The sequence below is a fragment of the Oncorhynchus tshawytscha genome, linkage group LG15, assembly GCF_018296145.1.
Source record: "Oncorhynchus tshawytscha isolate Ot180627B linkage group LG15, Otsh_v2.0, whole genome shotgun sequence".
NCBI lineage: Eukaryota > Metazoa > Chordata > Actinopteri > Salmoniformes > Salmonidae > Oncorhynchus > Oncorhynchus tshawytscha.
Window position 1 is genome coordinate 26,247,013 of NC_056443.1, and position 18,901 is coordinate 26,265,913.

Here is an 18,901-nt window from a genome sequence, read left to right on the forward strand (position 1 = left end):
CGGTGAGGATACACTGTGGAACAACGGAAAAAGGTATATGTGGAATGGCCAGACTGATAGGGAACATTTAGCCAATGTATTATGTTTTATAAGGTAGTTAAAAAAATAAAACCATTAGTTAGCAAATGTGTGTGTGAATTATTATATGCATGTGGTTGGTAAGCTTTACTTTCCCAGTAGTACGTGCATTTGAACACTAGCTAGCTAGTAGTAGCGACAACCAGGCTGTTTGCAACAGAAGTAAAAACACACGACCAATGTCCAGCGAATATTTAACACCGTCAAATGAGAAGAATGATGTTGCCAGTGCCACTGAGAATAAGGATGGACAGAGCAGTGCTAATAATGGAGAAACCGAGACTCTTTCAAAAAAACAGAGGAAGAAGCTTATGAGGCACCAGAAATGGGAGGAGGAGAGGAACCTTCGTAAGTAAGTAGCTAACTAGGTATACGTTACTGTTTTAAGTGTTAAGGAATGTTTTCAATAAAAACTTCCCCTGATGCATTCACTTAGGCTACTTCTTTGTGATTATGTACATAGTGACCAATTATTGACTTAACAGTAAGACATCATACTGCTTACAAAAATTAACAACAGAATTCAACTCTACATAGATTGCCACTATTGACTTCTGGCAAGTTGTGCCTTGAAGCATGCCCACATGATACATTTGTAATGTTGATTTTCGTAAGCAGGAAGTGCCTTGTTGTGTATGATCATGTCGTATTGAAATTATCACAGAAATTTGCGTCCTGTAGCACAAACTCCATAATGTTCTGGGACACTAAAAGTCCATGGAGAATAAGAGCACCTCCTCCCAGCTGCCCACTGCACTGAGGCTAGGAAACACTGTAACCACTGATAAATCCACGATAATTGAGAAATTCAGTAAGCATTTTTCTACGGCAGGCCATGCTTTCCACCTGGCTACAACTCCCCCGGTCAACAGATCTGCACCACCCACAGCAACTTGCCCAAGCCTCCCCCATTTCTCCTTCACCCAAATCCAGATAGCTGATGTTTTGAAAGAGCTGCAAAATCTTTACCCCTACAAATCAGCTGGGCTAGACAATCTGAACCCTTTCTTTCTAAGATTATCTGCCGCAATTGTTGCAACCCCCTGTTCAACCTCTTGTATCATCTGAGATTCCCAAAGATTGGAAAGCTGCCGTGGTCAGACACTCTAGACCAAAGGTGTTACAGACCTTAATCTATCCTACCCTGTTCTTCTAAGGTTTTTGAAAGCCAAGTTAACAAACAGATCACCGACCATTTCGAATCCCACGGTAACTTCTCCGCTATGCAATCTGGTTTCCGAGCTGGTCATGGGTGCACCTCAGCCACGCTCAAGGTCCTAAACAATATCATAACCGCCATCGATAACAGACAATACTGTGCAGCTGTATTCATCAACCTGGCCAAGGCTTTCGGCTGTCAATCACCATATTCTTATCGGCAGACTCAACAGCCTTGGTTTCTCAAATGACTGCCTCCCCTGGTTCACCAACTACTTCTCAAAGTTCAGTGTGTCAAATCAGAGGGCCTGTTGTCCGGACCTCTGGCAGTCTCTATGGGGGTGCCACAGGATTCAATTCTCGGGCCGACTCTTCTCTCTATATACATCAATGATGTCGCTCTTACCTTTATTTAACCAGGCAAGTCAGTTAAGAACAAATTCTTATTTTCAATGACGGCCTAGGAACAGTGGGTTAACTGCCTGTTCAGGGGCAGAACGACAGATTTATTTGTACCTTGTCAGCTCGGGGGTAAGGTACACATTTTTACAAATAAATCTTCCGGTTACTAGTCCAATGCTCTAACCACTAGGCTACCCTGCCGCCCCTCTTGATGCTGGTGATTCTCTGATCCACCTCTACGCAGACTACAACATTCTGTATACTTCTGGCCCTTCTTTGGACACTGTTAACTAACCTCCAGACGAGCTTCAATGCCATACAACTCTCCTTCCGTGGCCTCCAACTGCTCTTAAATGCAAGTAAAACTAAATGCATGCTCTTCAACCGATCGCTGCCCGCCTGTCCAGCATCACTACTCTGGACGGTTCTGACTTAGAATATGTGGACAATTACAAATACCTAGGTGTCTGGTTAGACTGTAAACTCTCCTTCCAGACTCCCATTAAGCATCTCCAATCCAAAATTTAAAAATAGGTTTCCTATTTCGCAACAAAGCATCCTTCACTCATGCTGCCATACATACCCTCTTAAAACTGACCATCCTACCAATCCTTGACTTCGGCGATGTCATTTACAAAATGGCCTCCAACACTCTACTCAGCAAATTGGATGCAGTCTATCAGTGCCATCTGTTTTGTCACCAAAGCCTCATTCTATCCACCACTGCGACTTGTATGCTCTCTTTGGCTGGCCCTCGCTTCATATTCATTGCCAAACCCACTGGCTCCAGGTCATCTATAAGTCTATGCTAGGTAAAGCCCCACCTTATCTCAGCTCACTGGTCACCATAGCATCACCCACCCGTAGCATGCGCTCCAGCAGCTTTATATTTCACTGGACACCCCCAAAGCCAATTCCTCCTTTGGCCTGCCTTTCCTTCCATTTCTCTGCTGCCAATGACTGGAATGAATTGTAAAAATCACTGAAGCTGGAGAATCATATCTCCCTCACTAACTTTAAGCACCATCTGTCAGAGCAGCTCACAGATCATTGCACCTGTACATAGCCCAACTGTAAATAGACCATCCATCTACCTCATCCCCACATTGTCCCCCCCTCTTTGCACCCCAGTATCTCTACTTGCACATTCATCTTCTGCACATCTATCACTCCAGTGCTTAATTTCTAAATTGTAAGTAGTTCGCCACTACGGCCTATTTATTGATTTACCTCCCTAATCTCACTTCATTTGCACACATTGTATATAGATTTTTTTCTATTGTGTTATTGACTGTACTTTTTGTTTATTCCATGTGTAACTCTGTTTTTGTCGCATTGCTTTGCTTTATCTTGGCCAGGTCGCAGTTGTAAATGACGAAAGAAACATACAGGAACTCAAATCCTTCTGTTCACCTGATTTAGAATTCCTCACAATCAAATGTAGACCGCATTATCTACCAAGAGAATTCTCTTCGATTATAATCACAGCCGTATATATCCTCCCCCAAGCAGACACATCGATGGCTCTGAACGAACTTTATTTGACTCTTTGCAAACTGGAATCCATTTATCCGGAGGCTGCATTCATTGTAGCTGGGGATTTTAACAAGGCTAATCTGAAAACAAGACTCCCTAAATTTTATCAGCATATCGATTGCGCAACCAGGGGTGGAAAAACCTTGGATCATTGTTACTCTAACTGCCGCGACGCATATAAGGCCCTGCCCCGCCCTCCTTTCGGAAAAGCTGACCACGACTCCATTTTGTTGATCCCTGCCTACAGACAGAAACTAAAACAAGAGGCTCCCACGCTGAGGTCTGTCCAACGCTGGTCCGACCAAGCTGACTCCACACTCCAAGACTGCTTCCATCACGTGGACTGGGATATGTTTCATATTGCGTCAGATAACAATATTGACGAATACGCTGATTCGGTGTGCGAGTTCATTAGAACGTGCGTTGAAGATGTCGTTCCCATAGCAACGATTAAAACATTCCCTAACCAGAAACCGTGGATTGACTGCAGGCCCAGACGGCATCCCCAGCCGCGCCCTCAGAGCATGCGCAGACCAGCTGGCCGGTGTGTTTACGGACATATTCAATCAATCCCTATACCAGTCTGCTGTTCCCACATGCTTCAAGAGGGCCACCATTGTTCCTGTTCCCAAGAAAGCTAAGGTAACTGAGCTAAACGACTACCGCCCCGTAGCACTCACTTCCGTCATCATGAAGTGCTTTGAGAGACTAGTCAAGGACCATATCACCTCCACCCTACCTGACACCCTAGACCCACTCCAATTTGCTTAACGCCCAAATAGGTCCACAGACGATGCAATCTCAACCACACTGCACACTGCCCTAACCCATCTGGACAAGAGGAATACCTATGTGAGAATGCTGTTCATCGACTACAGCTCGGCATTCAACACCATAGTACCCTCCAAGCTCGTCATCAAGCTCGAGACCCTGGGTCTCGACCCCGCCCTGTGCAACTGGGTACTGGACTTCCTGACGGGCCGCCCCCAGGTGGTGAGGGTAGGCAACAACATCTCCACCCCGCTGATCCTCAACACTGGGGCCCCACAAGGGTGCGTTCTGAGCCCTCTCCTGTACTCCCTGTTCACCCACGACTGCGTGGCCACGCACGCCTCCAACTCAATCATCAAGTTTGCGGACGACACAACAGCGGTAGGCTTGATTACCAACAACGACGAGACAGCCTACAGGGAGGAGGTGAGGGCCCTCGGAGTGTGGTGTCAGGAAAATAACCTCACACTCAACGTCAACAAAACTAAGGAGATGATTGTGGACTTCAGGAAACAGCAGAGGGAACACCCCCCTATCCACATCGATGGAACAGTAGTGGAGAGGGTAGCAAGTTTTAAGTTCCTCGGCATACACATCACAGACAAACTGAATTGGTCCACTCACACAGACAGCATCGTGAAGAAGGCGCAGCAGCGCCTCTTCAACCTCAGGAGGCTGAAGAAATTCGGCTTGTCACCAAAAGCACTCACAAACTTCTACAGATGCACAATCGAGAGCATCCTGGCGGGCTGTATCACCGCCTGGTACGGCAACTGCTCCGCCCACAACCGTAAGGCTCTCCAGAGGGTAGTGAGGTCTGCACAACGCATCACCGGGGGCAAACTACCTGCCCTCCAGGACACCTACACCCCCCGATGTTACAGGAAGGCCATAAAGATCATCAAGGACATCAACCACCCGAGCCACTGCCTGTTCACCCCGCTATCATCCAGAAGGCGAGGTCAGTACAGGTGCATCAAAGCTGGGACCGAGAGACTGAAAAACAGCTTCTATCTCAAGGCCATCAGACTGTTAAACAGCCACCACTAACATTGAGTGGCTGCTGCCAACACACTGACACTGACTCAACTCCAGCCACTTTAATAATGGGAAATGATGTAAATATATCACTAGCCACTTTAAACAATGCTACCTTATATAATGTTACTTACCCTACATTCTTCATCTCATATGCATACGTACAGTGCCTTGCGAAAGTATTCGGCCCCCTTGAACTTTGCGACCTTTTGCCACATTTCAGGCTTCAAACATAAAGATATAAAACTGTATTTTTTTGTGAAGAATCAACAACAAGTGGGACACAATCATGAAGTGGAACAACATTTATTGGATATTTCAAACTTTTTTAACAAATCAATAACTGAAAAATTGGCCGTGCAAAATTATTCAGCCCCCTTAAGTTAATACTTTGTAGCGCCACCTTTTTCTGCGATTACAGCTGTAAGTCGCTTGGGGTATGTCTCTATCAGTTTTGCACATCGAGAGACTGACATTTTTTCCCATTCCTCCTTGCAAAACAGCTCGAGCTCAGTGAGGTTGGATGGAGAGCATTTGTGAACAGCAGTTTTCAGTTCTTTCCACAGATTCTCGATTGGATTCAGGTCTGGACTTTGACTTGGCCATTCTAACACCTGGATATGTTTATTTTTGAACCATTCCATTGTAGATTTTGCTTTATGTTTTGGATCATTGTCTTGTTGGAAGACAAATCTCCGTCCCAGTCTCAGGTCTTTTGCAGACTCCATCAGGTTTTCTTCCAGAATGGTCCTGTATTTGGCTCCATCCATCTTCCCATCAATTTTAACCATCTTCCCTGTCCCTGCTGAAGAAAAGCAGGCCCAAACCATGATGCTGCCACCACCATGTTTGACAGTGGGGATAGGGTGTTCAGGGTGATGAGCTGTGTTGCTTTTACGGCAAACATAACGTTTTGCATTGTTGCCAAAAAGTTCAATTTTGGTTTCATCTGACCAGAGCACCTTCTTCCACATGTTTGGTGTGTCTCCCAGGTGGCTTGTGGCAAACTTTAAACAACACTTTTTATGGATATCTTTAAGAAATGGCTTTCTTCTTGCCACTCTTCCATAAAGGCCAGATTTGTGCAATATACGACTGATTGTTGTCCTATGGACAGAGTCTCCCACCTCAGCTCTAGATCTCTGCAGTTCATCCAGAGTGATCATGGGCCTCTTGGCTGCATCTCTGATCAGTCTTCTCCTTGTATGAGCTGAAAGTTTAGAGGGGCGGCCAGGTCTTGGTAGATTTGCAGTGGTCTGATACTCCTTCCATTTCAATATTATCGCTTGCACAGTGCTCCTTGGGATGTTTAAAGCTTGGGAAATCTTTTTGTATCCAAATCCGGCTTTAAACTTCTTCACAACAGTATCTCGGACCTGCCTGGTGTGTTCCTTGTTCTTCATGATGCTCTCTGCGCTTTTAACGGACCTCTGAGACTATCACAGTGCAGGTGCATTTATACGGAGACTTGATTACACACAGGTGGATTGTATTTATCATCATTAGTCATTTAGGTCAACATTGGATCATTCAGAGATCCTCAGTGAACTTCTGGAGAGAGTTTGCTGCACTGAAAGTAAAGGGGCTGAATAATTTTGCACGCCCAATTTTTCAGTTTTTGATTTGTTAAAAAAGTTTGAAATATCCAATAAATGTCGTTCCACTTCATGATTGTGTCCCACTTGTTGTTGATTCTTCACAAAAAAATACAGTTTTATATCTTTATGTTTGAAGCCTGAAATGTGGCAAAAGGTTGCAAAGTTCAAGGGGGCCGAATACTTTCGCAAGGCACTGTATATACTGTACTCTATATCATCGACTGCATCCTTATGTAATACATGTATCACTAGCCACTTTAACTATGCCACTTTGTTTACATACTCATCTCATATGTATATACTGTACTCGATACCATCTACTGTATCTTGCCTATGCTCCTCTGTACCATCACTCATTCATATATCCTTATGTACATATTCTTTATCCCATTACACTGTGTATAAGACAGTAGTTTTGGAATTGTTAGTTAGATTACTTGTTGGTTATTACTGCATTGTCGGAACTAGAAGCACAAGCATTTCGCTACACTCGCATTAACATCTGCTAACCATGTGTATGTGACAAATAAAATTTGATTTGATTTGAATTTGTTCTCAACTGGCCTGCCTGGGTAAATAAAGGTGAAATAAAAATATTGTCTGATCTTTTATAGTGTCATGAAATCCTTCCATTTGAATAACTTTTTGTTTTTGGTGTGCTACCCAGGCAGAAGCGAAAGGAGAAGAGGCAGAAGAGGAGCCTTGAGAGGAAGAACCAGGGGGAGGAGGGAGGGGAGTTTGTGGGCCGGAAGCGTTTGAGGAAAGAGGTGACACCCAGTAGCCCCCTGAGACTGGTGATAGACTGCAGCTTCGACAACCTCATGATGTTTAAGGTAGGCTGTCAGGGCCCCTGTGGTCAGTAGGGCACAATTTTGTGGAATGTCCTGATAGAAAAATATTATGTAGAACAGACATTAATCTCAGACATGTAGAGTAAAGAATCATGACATTTCTGTTTGTCTGCAACGTTCCATGTAAATACAAGAAAGGCACAGTATTGAATCCTGTGTTTATGTATTGTCTCCCCTGTGTAGGATGTTAGGAAGCTCCATAAACAAATCCAGAGATGTTATTCAGTTAACAGACGAGCGGCGCACCCTGTTCAGGTCAGTCTACCTGCCCCACAGGACATTGCCATCATCGTCATCCCCTGCAGCATCAACCTCCACTGAAGTCAAGTGATTCAAGACTCAAGTGGTGTATTTTCTCTCTTCTCCTAGTTTTATTTAACCAGCCTTGGTGGACAGCTGAAGCAAAATATGGATAAGACTGATGAAGGATGGGTTAACTGGAAGGTGAGTGTACGAAGTCTGTTAGTTTGAATACGCACACAGGCAATGCATGTTGAAATGACCAAGGGAAAGACAGAGCGGTGTGTTTTTCACAGGTACACTGCGTGTGATGCACTGCGTTTGCGTAAATACTGAAAGGGAGTAATGTAATCCTCAATGTCTAGTGAGAGTTTCCATATTTAAACTTCTGGTGAAAGGTAGGCAAGAATCTTGTCTAGTGAGACAACATATCTAGTCTGTGTTTTGAGCTGAGTGCTGGGTGCAACTGAATGCTTTCACAAGTCAACGCGTCTCCCAAACACATTCCATCAGATGCCAACCCATTGAATATCCCACTACTGAGGGATGTAATCTGGGTGGTTAAAGAGAGCTGTATAACTGGAGGAAGAGTAAGGTGTCATTAGGCCGTAGGACTTCTATAGGTGAAGAGGGAAAGGCTGCAAATTACATCAACACCTGGTACCTTCTGTGTGTGTGTCCGGGGCAGGATATAACGGTCAAAACAGAGGCGTACCATGAGGTGGTGGTCAAGGAGGAGCTGGTGTACTTGACCTCTGACTCTCCCAATGTGCTGACAGAGCTGGATGAAACCAAGGCCTATGTCATCGGAGGCCTGGTGGACCACAACCACCACAAGGTCTGTACCACAATTACCTAGAATATTTAGAAGATATGTTCGATTGCCACAGGACACCAAAAATATAAATATTTTTATCTAACAGATTGGGTGTGTTGACCAGGAAGTCAAGACGTCCAGTTCCAAATCGCCCCTCTACCCCTAGACACTTTGCGTAGATCTGAGACCATTAAATGGAGCCCTCTTCAGGTCCCATGTTTCTTAGTTGTTGGTCTGACCTTTAACCTTGTCCTATAGGGCATCACCTTTAAACGGGCTCAGGAGCTGGGGATTGACCACGCACAGCTCCCACTGAACAGCTTTGTCAAGATGAATAGCCGCAAAGTGCTGGCGGTCAACCACGGTGAGGAACTATCCTAATGATTTACCCGTCAAGATATGACACCAACTCCATTTACTGTGGCCTAGTCATGTGGTATTGACCCTTATGAAATTATTTTTTACAGAGCATTAGTGGTCCACTACATGACCAAAAGTATGTGGACTGGAACTAAGGGGCCTAGCCCAAACCATGAAAGACAGCCCCAGAGCATTATTCCTCATCCACCAAACTTTACAGTTGGCAAAATGCATTCAGGCAGGTGGCGTTCTCCTGGCATCTGCCAAACCATGATTGGTCCGTGGGAATGCCAGATGGTGAAGCGTGATTCATCACTCCAGAGAACGCGTTTCCACTGCTCCAGAGTTCAACGGAGGCGAGCCTTTACACCACTCCAGCCGACTCTTGGCATTGCGCATGGTGAAATTAGGCTTGTTTGTGGCTGTTCGGCCATGGAAACTCATTTCATAAAGCTCCCAACAAACCGTTCTTGTGCCGACGTTGCTTCCAGAGGAAGTTTGGAACTCGGTAGTGAGTGTTGCAACTGAGGACAGAGGATTTTTACACGCTACGCGCTTCAGCACTCAGTGGTCCCATTCTTTGAGCTTGTGTGGCCTACCATTTCGCGGCTGAGCCGTTGTTGCTCTTTTACGTTTCCACTTTACAATAACAGCGCTTACAGTTGACCGGGTCGTCTCTAGCAGGGCAAAACATTTTATGAAACTGACTTGTTGGAAAGGTGGCATCCTATGACGGTGCCATGTTGAAAGTCACAGCTTTTCAATAAGGCCATTCTACTGCCAATGTTTGTCTATGGTGATTGTATAGCTGTGTGCTCGATTTTATAAACGTCAATAACGGGTGTGGCTGAAATGGCCAAATCCACTTATTTGAAGGGGTGTCCACATATTTCTGTATATGAAGTTTATGTGATAGAATTAATGTGCTCAGGATTCATTTTTATTTATGAATTTATAAGTGTTTGTGTGTTCCCTGGCACAGTGTTTGAGATCATACTGGTGTACCTGGAGAAAGGGAACTGGCAGGAAGCCTTCTTCACTGTCTTGCCTCTAAGGAAAGGGGCCATTCCCCTGGGCCAGGAGGGCATAGCCACGGAGGATGAGGAGGAATCTGACAGAGACGCAGAGACGGTCACACCGAACACAACGGGAAACGAACAGGACCAACAGTAGAACGTACAGGGATGACAGGACACACTGCAGTCGGAAGACACCCCTAAATATGAGTCCAGCATAGCTGTGTCCTAATACGAATTATTGATTGCAAAATGGTTGATTTTAGTGAGTTTTGTATTTATTTTGCCGAATTATAGATCTTTTTTTTAGTCAATGTTTTAATAACATAAAATTTCTGTTTTCAGCTTTATTTAATGGAAGATATTTTACTTGGAGTGCTTATATTAAGTGAACAAGTCGTACATATCTGCAGTTCTATGTTCTACCTTCAGACCTATTCTTGATGCTCTGCAGCAAGCCTTGTTTTATTAAAATGTTAAAAAAATAAAATACTTACACAGCAGACTGGTATTACTGGAATAAAAATATTTTCCAAATGTAAAAATGACTATTGTTACACAGGTCAGTCCCTGGATGGGAGACCAGATGCTGCTGGAATTTGGTGTTGGAGGGCCAGTAGGAGGCACTCTTTCCTCTGGTCTAAAAAAAAAATATCCCAATGTAAAATAAGGGTTAAAATAAATGGGCAAAAAAAAATCCGAATGTAAAAAAGGGTTCAAATAAAATATATGGTAATTCTACAGGAGAATCACTGCTCTAGTAGGATACAGTAGTGCCTACTACCCTCTTGTGGCCAAGGAAAGATAATGCACCTAAAATAATTTGGTTGAAACCGGAAGTTTCAGACGCCATGGAAACACATGACGCTGACCTGTGCTGCTAAATTAATAGCTAGCTAGCTAGCATCAAACGAAGAGCGTCACCATCAAACTGTTGAAATTAATGTCTCGGAAAGCAATGAAAGTGGTAGTTGACTTACAGTTTAGAGCGGTAAGACATTTTTGTTAATGCAACCAGCTAGCGACCTGCTTCCCAGGTAGTAGTTTACTTGTGGAGCGTCGTGTACAGTGGTGCATATAAATTGGCTGTCTTGAGACTTAACTCAACTGTCTCTGTTCAAACACATGCATATCTAGCTAACTTTAGTTTGTAAGCTTTCATGCAAGATCTATACATAACAGTAATGACATTCGGTGATATATTTGTGGGATCCACCCACTGTTTGATTTTGCCAGGCTATATAATTTTGATTTGCAGTTATTATGTAGCCTTGAGTGTATTGATACTACTGCCTATGCTATGAGGCCAGAGCTTTTATGGCACCACAGATGGTCATCATCGGAGAATTGTTGGTTCAAGCCCCAATTTGGATCTTGCTTTTCAATCGCTACATTAAACAGGGTGAACGTGTATCTGCAAAGCCGGTGTTGTTCATGACACCATAACCAGTTATTCATTACATTTCAGGTATCATGCCCTGGTGTGCATTTGTCAGCCAAGGATGACATCTACCTCAGTGTGTGCTTCATGAGCCAATACCGCAAGTCTGTGTGTCTCCCCCCTGTCTTCCCTCTCCTGTTTCGAGAGAAGATGAGATTTGAGAAAGTGGGTAATGTGACGCGTCTCTTCCTGGTGATTCCAAACCAAGTATGGCCTAACCCCTCTCCTGACGAGCTATCAGGAGTGCAGGTTTTTGTTCTACCCCAGCTCTTGCACAGTATAAACTAATCAGCTTTTCATCTGGGGACATGATTTGTTGACTTAGAGCAGGGCTGGAACAAAAGCCTAAATTCCCTGTAGCTCTCTTGGATGCTAGGAGGTTGACACCATGCAGCGGTTCTATAAACTAGTAACAGATCAATTCTAAAATCGGAATAAACAAGATTTTCTAAATGAGATTTGTTCAGTTTCTGTTCACATCCAGGTGTTCCACTATGCTGTTGACCCAGGAGATGTTGCAGAGATGCTGGAATGTATGTTATATTTGATATACCTGTTGGCCAGTGGAGGCTGGTGTGGGGAGCTATAGGAGGATGGGCTGATTGTAATGGCTGGAATGGAATAAATGGAACGGTATCAAACAGAAACCACGTTTGACTCGGTTCCATTCATTTCATTCCAGCCATTACGATGAGCCCGTCCTCCTATAGCTCCTTCACCAGCCTCCACTGCTGTAGGCCTATTTGATTAATTTTGCTACTACAATGTTGTATGCTCATATTCAACGACTGTGTGTTTGCTTATTTTCCCCCCAGATGAAACTGTCAAAGTTGAATTGGTACAGTTGATCCCCCCAGGTGCAGTAATCTTCAAAATGTTTAGAAATTACTTTGGTCCAAATTTGTAAGCTAAGTGTTTAACTTTAACATGATACAGACACAGTCTAATACAGTGGTCCCCACCCCAGTCATCATGTACCCCCAACAGTACACATGTTTATTGAGGCCCCAGAAGAAAAAAAACTGTTAATTTAATTTGTCAACTAATCATCAGGCCCTCAATGAGTTAATTCAGGTGTTTTTTGTCCGGGGCTACAACAAAAATGTTTGCGGTTCGGGGTACTACAGGACCGGAGTTGGGAAGCACTGGCCTAATACACCATAATCAAGTAGATCATATCATAATATGCCATGTAGCAGCTGCTTTTGATCCAAAACAACTTGCAGTACATTGGGCGCATACATTTTAGTATACGTGACCCCTGCAAGAAATTACCGTAACCCATGATCTTTGCGGTGTGTTCTTAGTAACAAACTGAGCAACACAGGACTGCAGTGATTGACCTCTGTGTGCTTTGCTGCAGTGGGGGAGGCCCTGGCCTGCTTTGAGGAAGATGCCAGACGCTTTCTATTTCCAGAGCCCAAATTGGTTCCATCCTTCTCTGGAGTGGACAGAGAGGTTCTCATGACACGCTCCATTAGCTTCCCTGTAAGTAGGAGAGAGCTTACACCATCACTATGGAGAACCAGGCTGTAGTCCTGTTTCAGTGAGATGTATGAGACGGTTCACTAGACACTGATTGATAGGTCCGATTAGTACAATACAGAGGCAGCGTACCTGCACAGAGAGGATACAATTTACTTTGATGCATTAAGCTGCTCTTCCTACTAGTGAATTGGGCCAGTATCCATTCAAATGATCCACTCGCTCTCATCTTTCCCAGGGCATTGCTCCAAGGTTAGAGTTCTCCACCAGAACAACCATCAGTGAGTGCTCTGCGAACGCAGAGGTCAACAGCGCCCATCTCAGGTCTCCAATGGTAATGCTTTCAGTTTACGTCATTAGCACTCTCCATAGACTTCCACTTAATGTTAACGTTTCTCTATTAGCCTGTTCCCAGATCTTTTTGTGCTCTCGTAACTCCTATGGTCACCATGATATGGGACCAGGCTAACCCATTGTAGGCCAATGTGCAGGACTTATTTTCAACCACTTATTCCCATTGGACCAAGGGCCAAGATCGAGAAACACTGAGCATATGGAATAATACTTTGCTCATTCACTCATTCGATCACAGAGGACAGTGGTGCCAAAGAAACGCACTAAAAGGTCCCGAAAGGGACACCGGAGAGGAGATTGGGACGGTGCCTGGCGGGCACCAGTGATGCCCAGATCACGCTCCCTTTCCCCGTGCAAAGCCAGCCAGATGGACGGTTGTCATGGAAACATGGGGCGGCTGGCACAGCTCAGTTTGGGTTCCAGCTGGGATATAGATGAGGAGTTTTTACCCCGTCATGTAAGTATATTTTACATCTAGTGGTGTGAGCTGTCATGGTGACAAATGACAGTATGACATCTGCTATGTCATGACAGCGAGTCAGCAACAAGTTCATACATATTTGTGTGTGTGTGTGTGTGTGTGTGTCAAATCAAATTGTATTAGTCACATGCGCCGAATACAACAGATGTAGACCTTAAGTGAAATGCTTACTTACGAGCCCCTAACAAACAGTGCAGTTTAAAAAAAAATAGGGATAAGAATAGGAAATCAAAGTGACAAGTAATTAAAGTGCAGCAGTAAAATAACAATAGCGAGACTATATACAGGGGGGTACCGGTACAGAGTCAATGTGCGGTTCCACTGGTTAGTTGAGGTAATATGTACATATAGGTAGAGTTATTAAAGTGACTGCATAGATGATAACAACAGAGAGGAGCAGGGGGGCAAAGTAAATAGTCTGGGTAGCCATTTGACTAGATGTTCAGGAGTCTTATGGCTTGGGGTTAGAAGCTGTTTAGAAGCCTCTTGGACCTAGACTTGGCTCTCCGGTACCACTTTCCGTGCAGTAGCAGAGAGAACAGTCTATGAATAGAATGGCTGGAGTCTTTGACAATTTTTAGGGCCTTCCTCTGACACCGCCTGGTACAGAGGTCCTGGATGGCAGGAAGCTTGGCCCTGGTGATGTACTCTGTAGTGCCTTGCGGTAGGAGGCTGAGTAGTTGCCATACCAGGCAGTGATGCAACCAGTCAGGATGCCCGCGATGGTGCAGCTGTAGAACCTTTTGAAGATCTGAGGACCCATGCCAAATCTTTTCAGTCTCCTGAGGTGGAATAGGTTTTGTCGTTCCCGACTCACGACTGACTTGGTGAGCTTGGACCATGATAGTTTCTTGGTGATGTGGACACCAAGGAACTTGAAGCTCTCAACCTGTTCCACTACAGCCCGTCAATGAGAATGGGTGCATGCTCGGTCCTCCTTTTCCTGTAGTCCACAATCATCTCCTTTGTCTTGATCGCGTTGAGGGAGAGGTTGTTGTCCTGGCACCACCTGGCCAGGTCCCTGAACTCCTCCCTATAGGCTGTCTTGTCGTTGTCGGTGATCAAGCCTACCACTGAGGGGCCCCTGTGTTGAGGATTTATTTATTTATTTTACCTTTATTTAACTAGGCAAGTCAGTTAAGAACAAATTCTTATTTTCAATGATGGCCTAGGAACAGTGGGTTAACTGCCTGTTCAGGGGCAGAATGACAGATTTGTACCTTGTCAGCTCTGGGATTTGAACTTGCAACCTTCCGGTTACGAGTCCAACGCGCCAGGATCAGCGTGGCGGATGTGTTGTTACCTTACCACCTGGGGGCGGCCCGTCAGGAAGTCCAGGATCCAGTTGCAGAGGGAGATGTTGCGTGTGCATGCCCATGAGTGTATGTGTGTGCGTGTATGTGTATGCGTGTATGTATGGCATTATAGACAGCAGTTGGCAGAGAACAGCACTCTGTTATTTGAACTGAAGAATATTCCCAGGTGTGGTTTTATCCTCGACCCTACCCAGTCATGTGGTAATGATTCCCTGTACTGGGCATAACATCATTGAGATGATGACATTCACATGCAGTGGTGCAACTTTGTTGATGAAGGAAATAGGACATTGAACTCATCTCATCAATCCATCCACCTTTGGACACTAGCTCTAAATAAAACCTACCATTCATTCCGTTTGGAAAATGATAGGATCATTTCAGGTTTTGGACTCCCAACTGAATCAAATAGTTTGTATTGTAATTTACCTCCTGTTTTTATACCCCCTGCTTTGCTCTACTCTTCTCCTCCTGTCCTTAGAAAAGCGACCCCTGGCTTGGGACTGGACACTCCCCTACACCCCACCTCTCCCCTGTCATGGCCAGACCCACCCTGACCAACGACTCCTCTCCTCGTCTCCCACAGTCCCTGTCCTCTGACACAGACAATCTCCTGGACTACCCACCAGGTCCAAGCCAACGGTGTTCCCTGGTTAACATGGGGAGATCCACCACCGCTACACCCAGCCATTCCATGCTTTGGCACTCCTACAGGGAAAGCTCGAGACAAAATGGGTATGTCGAGCTTACATGAATGATCTTGATGTAAGCTCTTGGCTCCTATAAGGAGCGTAATGCCATTGACAAATGTCCTCCATCTCAGTTGGTTCAGGCCTGACCCTGTCCTGATCCTTGTCTCTTATCTCTATGGACAGGTCACGCCCCAGCTCCCAGGGCATGTGGGAGGAGGTCCAACACCGCGTCCGAGGACTCCTTACCACCCCTAGAGCAGTACACAGACTCGCCCATGTGAGTATCTATGGACAGGTCATGCCCCAGCTCCCAGGGCATGTGGGAGGAGGTCCAACACCGCGTCCGAGGACTCCTTACCACCCCTAGAGCAGTACACAGACTCGCCCATGTGAGTATCTATGGACAGGTCATGCCCCAGCTCCCAGGGCATGTGGGAGGAGGTCCAACACCGCGTCCGAGGACTCCTTACCACCCCTAGAGCGGTGCACAGACTCGCCCATGTGAGTAAGACACATGTCGCGTTCATCTGCAGTGGGTGCGTTGGAAACCATAACAGCAATCACACCAGCGATTTAACCTTGACAAGATTGAACAGTAACTTAAATTGACCAGTTACTGCCGTTTCCTGTCAGCTTCATTGTGCTTGCCTGGCACAATAGAAGCAATAGAAATAGTTGTAAAATGGCCAACCCCGCCCAGCTGCCACTCCAGACAGACTAGAACAAAAGCTAAAAGTAGAGCCTAGTATTTGAACCCAGGGCTGCAGTCATGCCTGATCCCTACACTTTGTTTGGAAGCTAATGTTTTGACCATGTTATAACTTGCCTCATCCTCGGCTCACATCACCCTCATTCAAAAATAATTGTAGTATTAGCAATTCCCTAAAAGTTTTGTGACGTGTCTGGCTGCCGTAGATAGGGGAATAGACCAGATAGAAATGCAGAATCGGTCCATAGGGAACTGGAACTCCAGCAGAATGACAGAAAGTCATATGCAGACTCCACTGCTCCCTCTCCCCCTGACCCTCCTCTCTCTCTCTCCTTTCTCTTTGGCTATAGTGTGATGTAGTAAGACAGGTCTGTTTTTTATTGTCAATGACAAGTTACTGTATCATAAACCAACTGGGATTAAGCTAGGGATGTGTATGTGTGAGAACTCAGTGCTAATGTATTGGTTGGTCCTCAGGGGGCCACAGACTCCGAGATAGACGAGGTCCTAGCCCGGAGGTCCATCTCCCCTAACCGATGCCCACCCTAGGGAGTCAGTGGGGAACGGCCTGGGAAGGTAAGAGGGAATAGTCAGATAGCCTCGCTGCACTGGCGTGTCACACTGTATTCAAACAAATCTCTTCTTCTTCCGAACATGAATTACCATGACAGTATTGTGTCACAATTATGATAACACAGTAGGATCCCTGGTCTTGATCTGCATTGGTATTGATCAATATTTGAATACCTTTACATTTCTGTATTGAATAACAGTAGAAGGCCCATCTAGAAATATTTCAATCAAAGTTGACGTTCCAGGGATTTTGATTGGATTTACCTGCCTTATTTCCAGGGGTGCCGTTCACTCAACAACTTGAAGCTTTATCTTCTATACAACCAGTGAAGAAGCCAAAGTGTCCGGTTCATTTCGGCATTGATTTCATACGATAATGATGTCATAATTCACTCTGTGTGTGTGTTACGGTTAGCTGAAATGAAGTATTAAGGCATACGGTAGCTATTGAAGAGAAGTAATTGACCAGAATTCAAAGCATCTCATTATATTAACGCTAATGTTATTAGTCATTTTGTATGTTTATTAATGGTATTCAATTGAGGCAGAAACCATAGAAATGTATGTCATTATAGTCATGTTCTGTGGACATGGTCATTTTGTGTGAATAAATCGTTTTGTTTTATCTAACAAAAAGAAATCATGAATTTCTCACTCTATATTGAATGTACAGTATTTGAAAATATAAGCTATGGTACAGTAACATCATATTGTTACTCTTGGGTGTGTTCAGGAGAGTGAAACCTGCAGATAGAACTGTAACGTATAGAGCGGACTGGGTTGCCTATTCTCCATGACAAAGAAGAATATCTGCTCGACACAATGTATATCTATCTGAACGTTGTCATGTCGCACCTTCCTGAATGAGCCTCTGGCCTCTAGCCAGCAAACGGGCTGACTTTGTGGAGTCCTTGGGTGCGTCGGTGGAAAGACATTAAAGGGGAATTATGGGTAGGTCGATAGTGCTCTTTGTGCTCTAACATCACTCAGGGGAAATAGCCGGTTAGGTGATTATATATTAATGCACTGACTGCCTGCTTCAGAAACATTCTGTTCCATCACTGTGCCTTTCTAAGCTATGACCGTTCTATTGCTAGTCTAGAGGATCCAAAACCGCAACCTGTGGTATAATACAGTGACTGCAGTATTTCAAATGGTTTGCCAAGTCGTTCTTGTAGATAAAAACAAGTTTGTACAGTAACCAAAGGATGCACATCCAATGGTCAGATGCTGGACAGGGAGAAACAAGTAAATGAACGCAGGAATGTCCACAACTCTAATTCTGCATTCTCAACCATTTCCAAAACCACTCAAAAAGAGAAACGCCCAAGTTATATTTTTCTTTATTAGCTTACATCTAGTACATGTTGATTCATATACTGAAGTCATTTGTGAACTGTACACACTTTAGCCATTGATTGTTGATCTTATCATAATGTGCTTTTGAAATGTACAGAAGAACCGGATTCACAAGCTTTATTTTGAGCCACATCTGATCAATCAAATGTTAATTACATCGCCCTTGACTTGCTTTCCTACACTCAATAACTCACCAAGTTGAGATGTTCTATAATAACGTTGTCTACTACCTCAAATTAGGCCCGTATGCCTCTGTTATAGAACAAAAACAAGTCGTAGAGGTCAGATTGCAATGAGCTGTAAAATGAAGAGGCAGTTTCAATAATCCCATGCCTCAAGGGATGAAAAAATGTTATATTAAGGCTCATCTCTCTCAAGTTTACCCTTTAACAAGGCAAGTCAGTTAAGAACAAATTCTTATTTACAATGACGGCCTACCGGGGGACAGTGGGTTAACTGCCTTGTCTAGGGGCAGAATGACAGATTTTTTACCTGGTCAGCTCGGGGATTCAATTCAGCAAACTTTCGGTTACTGGCCCAATGCTCTAACCACTAGGATACCTGCTGGCCCAATGCTCTAACCACTAGGATACCTGCTGGCCCAATGCTCTAACCACTAGGATACC

At 44.6% G+C, this 18,901-nt stretch overlaps 2 protein-coding genes across 8 annotated transcripts; both read left to right on the forward strand.

Annotated features, from left to right (window-relative positions):
* The first annotated feature begins 12 nt into the window (after positions 1 to 12).
* LOC112214725 (tRNA methyltransferase 10 homolog A) lies at positions 13 to 10,368 on the forward strand. Its single transcript, XM_024373693.2, has 7 exons — positions 13 to 430; positions 7,249 to 7,414; positions 7,616 to 7,687; positions 7,802 to 7,876; positions 8,361 to 8,510; positions 8,748 to 8,853; positions 9,832 to 10,368. Exons 1-7 carry the CDS (start codon positions 258 to 260, stop codon positions 10,020 to 10,022), a joined length of 933 nt encoding a protein of 310 aa, XP_024229461.1. The 5' UTR covers positions 13 to 257; the 3' UTR covers positions 10,023 to 10,368.
* A 232-nt stretch (positions 10,369 to 10,600) lies between these two features.
* Positions 10,601 to 17,550, forward strand: spata6l (spermatogenesis associated 6-like). 7 transcript variants are annotated; one of them, XR_006078947.1, is made up of 11 exons: positions 10,601 to 10,856; positions 11,334 to 11,475; positions 11,774 to 11,839; positions 12,122 to 12,163; positions 12,670 to 12,794; positions 13,030 to 13,125; positions 13,384 to 13,602; positions 15,529 to 15,677; positions 15,818 to 16,023; positions 16,821 to 16,919; positions 17,196 to 17,550. XR_006078947.1 is itself a non-coding variant. In XM_024373696.2 (11 exons), exons 1-10 carry the CDS (start codon positions 10,809 to 10,811, stop codon positions 16,890 to 16,892), a joined length of 1,158 nt encoding a protein of 385 aa, XP_024229464.1. In that variant the 5' UTR covers positions 10,611 to 10,808; the 3' UTR covers positions 16,893 to 16,919; positions 17,196 to 17,550. The 7 variants fall into 7 exon arrangements, 2 of the variants coding, with proteins under 2 accessions (XP_024229464.1, XP_024229467.1); XR_006078944.1 differs by having other exon boundaries at positions 10,609 to 10,856; positions 15,424 to 15,677; XR_006078946.1 differs by having other exon boundaries at positions 10,610 to 10,856; positions 11,334 to 11,471; positions 11,791 to 11,839; positions 15,424 to 15,677.
* The last annotated feature ends 1,351 nt before the right edge of the window (positions 17,551 to 18,901 follow it).

Bases quoted from the DNA above. Each gene is read 5' to 3' on its own strand.
- LOC112214725 (XM_024373693.2), top strand. From the start codon at position 258: ATGTCCAGCGAATATTTAACACCGTCAAATGAGAAGAATGATGTTGCC. The intron at 7,877-8,360 runs GTGAGTGTACGA...TGTCCGGGGCAG, and splicing joins AAGGATGGGTTAACTGGAAG to GATATAACGGTCAAAACAGA. The intron at 8,854-9,831 runs GTGAGGAACTAT...TCCCTGGCACAG, and splicing joins AGTGCTGGCGGTCAACCACG to TGTTTGAGATCATACTGGTG.
- spata6l (XM_024373696.2), top strand. From the start codon at position 10,809: ATGTCTCGGAAAGCAATGAAAGTGGTAGTTGACTTACAGTTTAGAGCG. The intron at 10,857-11,333 runs GTAAGACATTTT...ATTACATTTCAG, and splicing joins TTGACTTACAGTTTAGAGCG to GTATCATGCCCTGGTGTGCA. The intron at 15,912-16,820 runs GTGAGTATCTAT...GTTGGTCCTCAG, and splicing joins CAGTACACAGACTCGCCCAT to GGGGCCACAGACTCCGAGAT.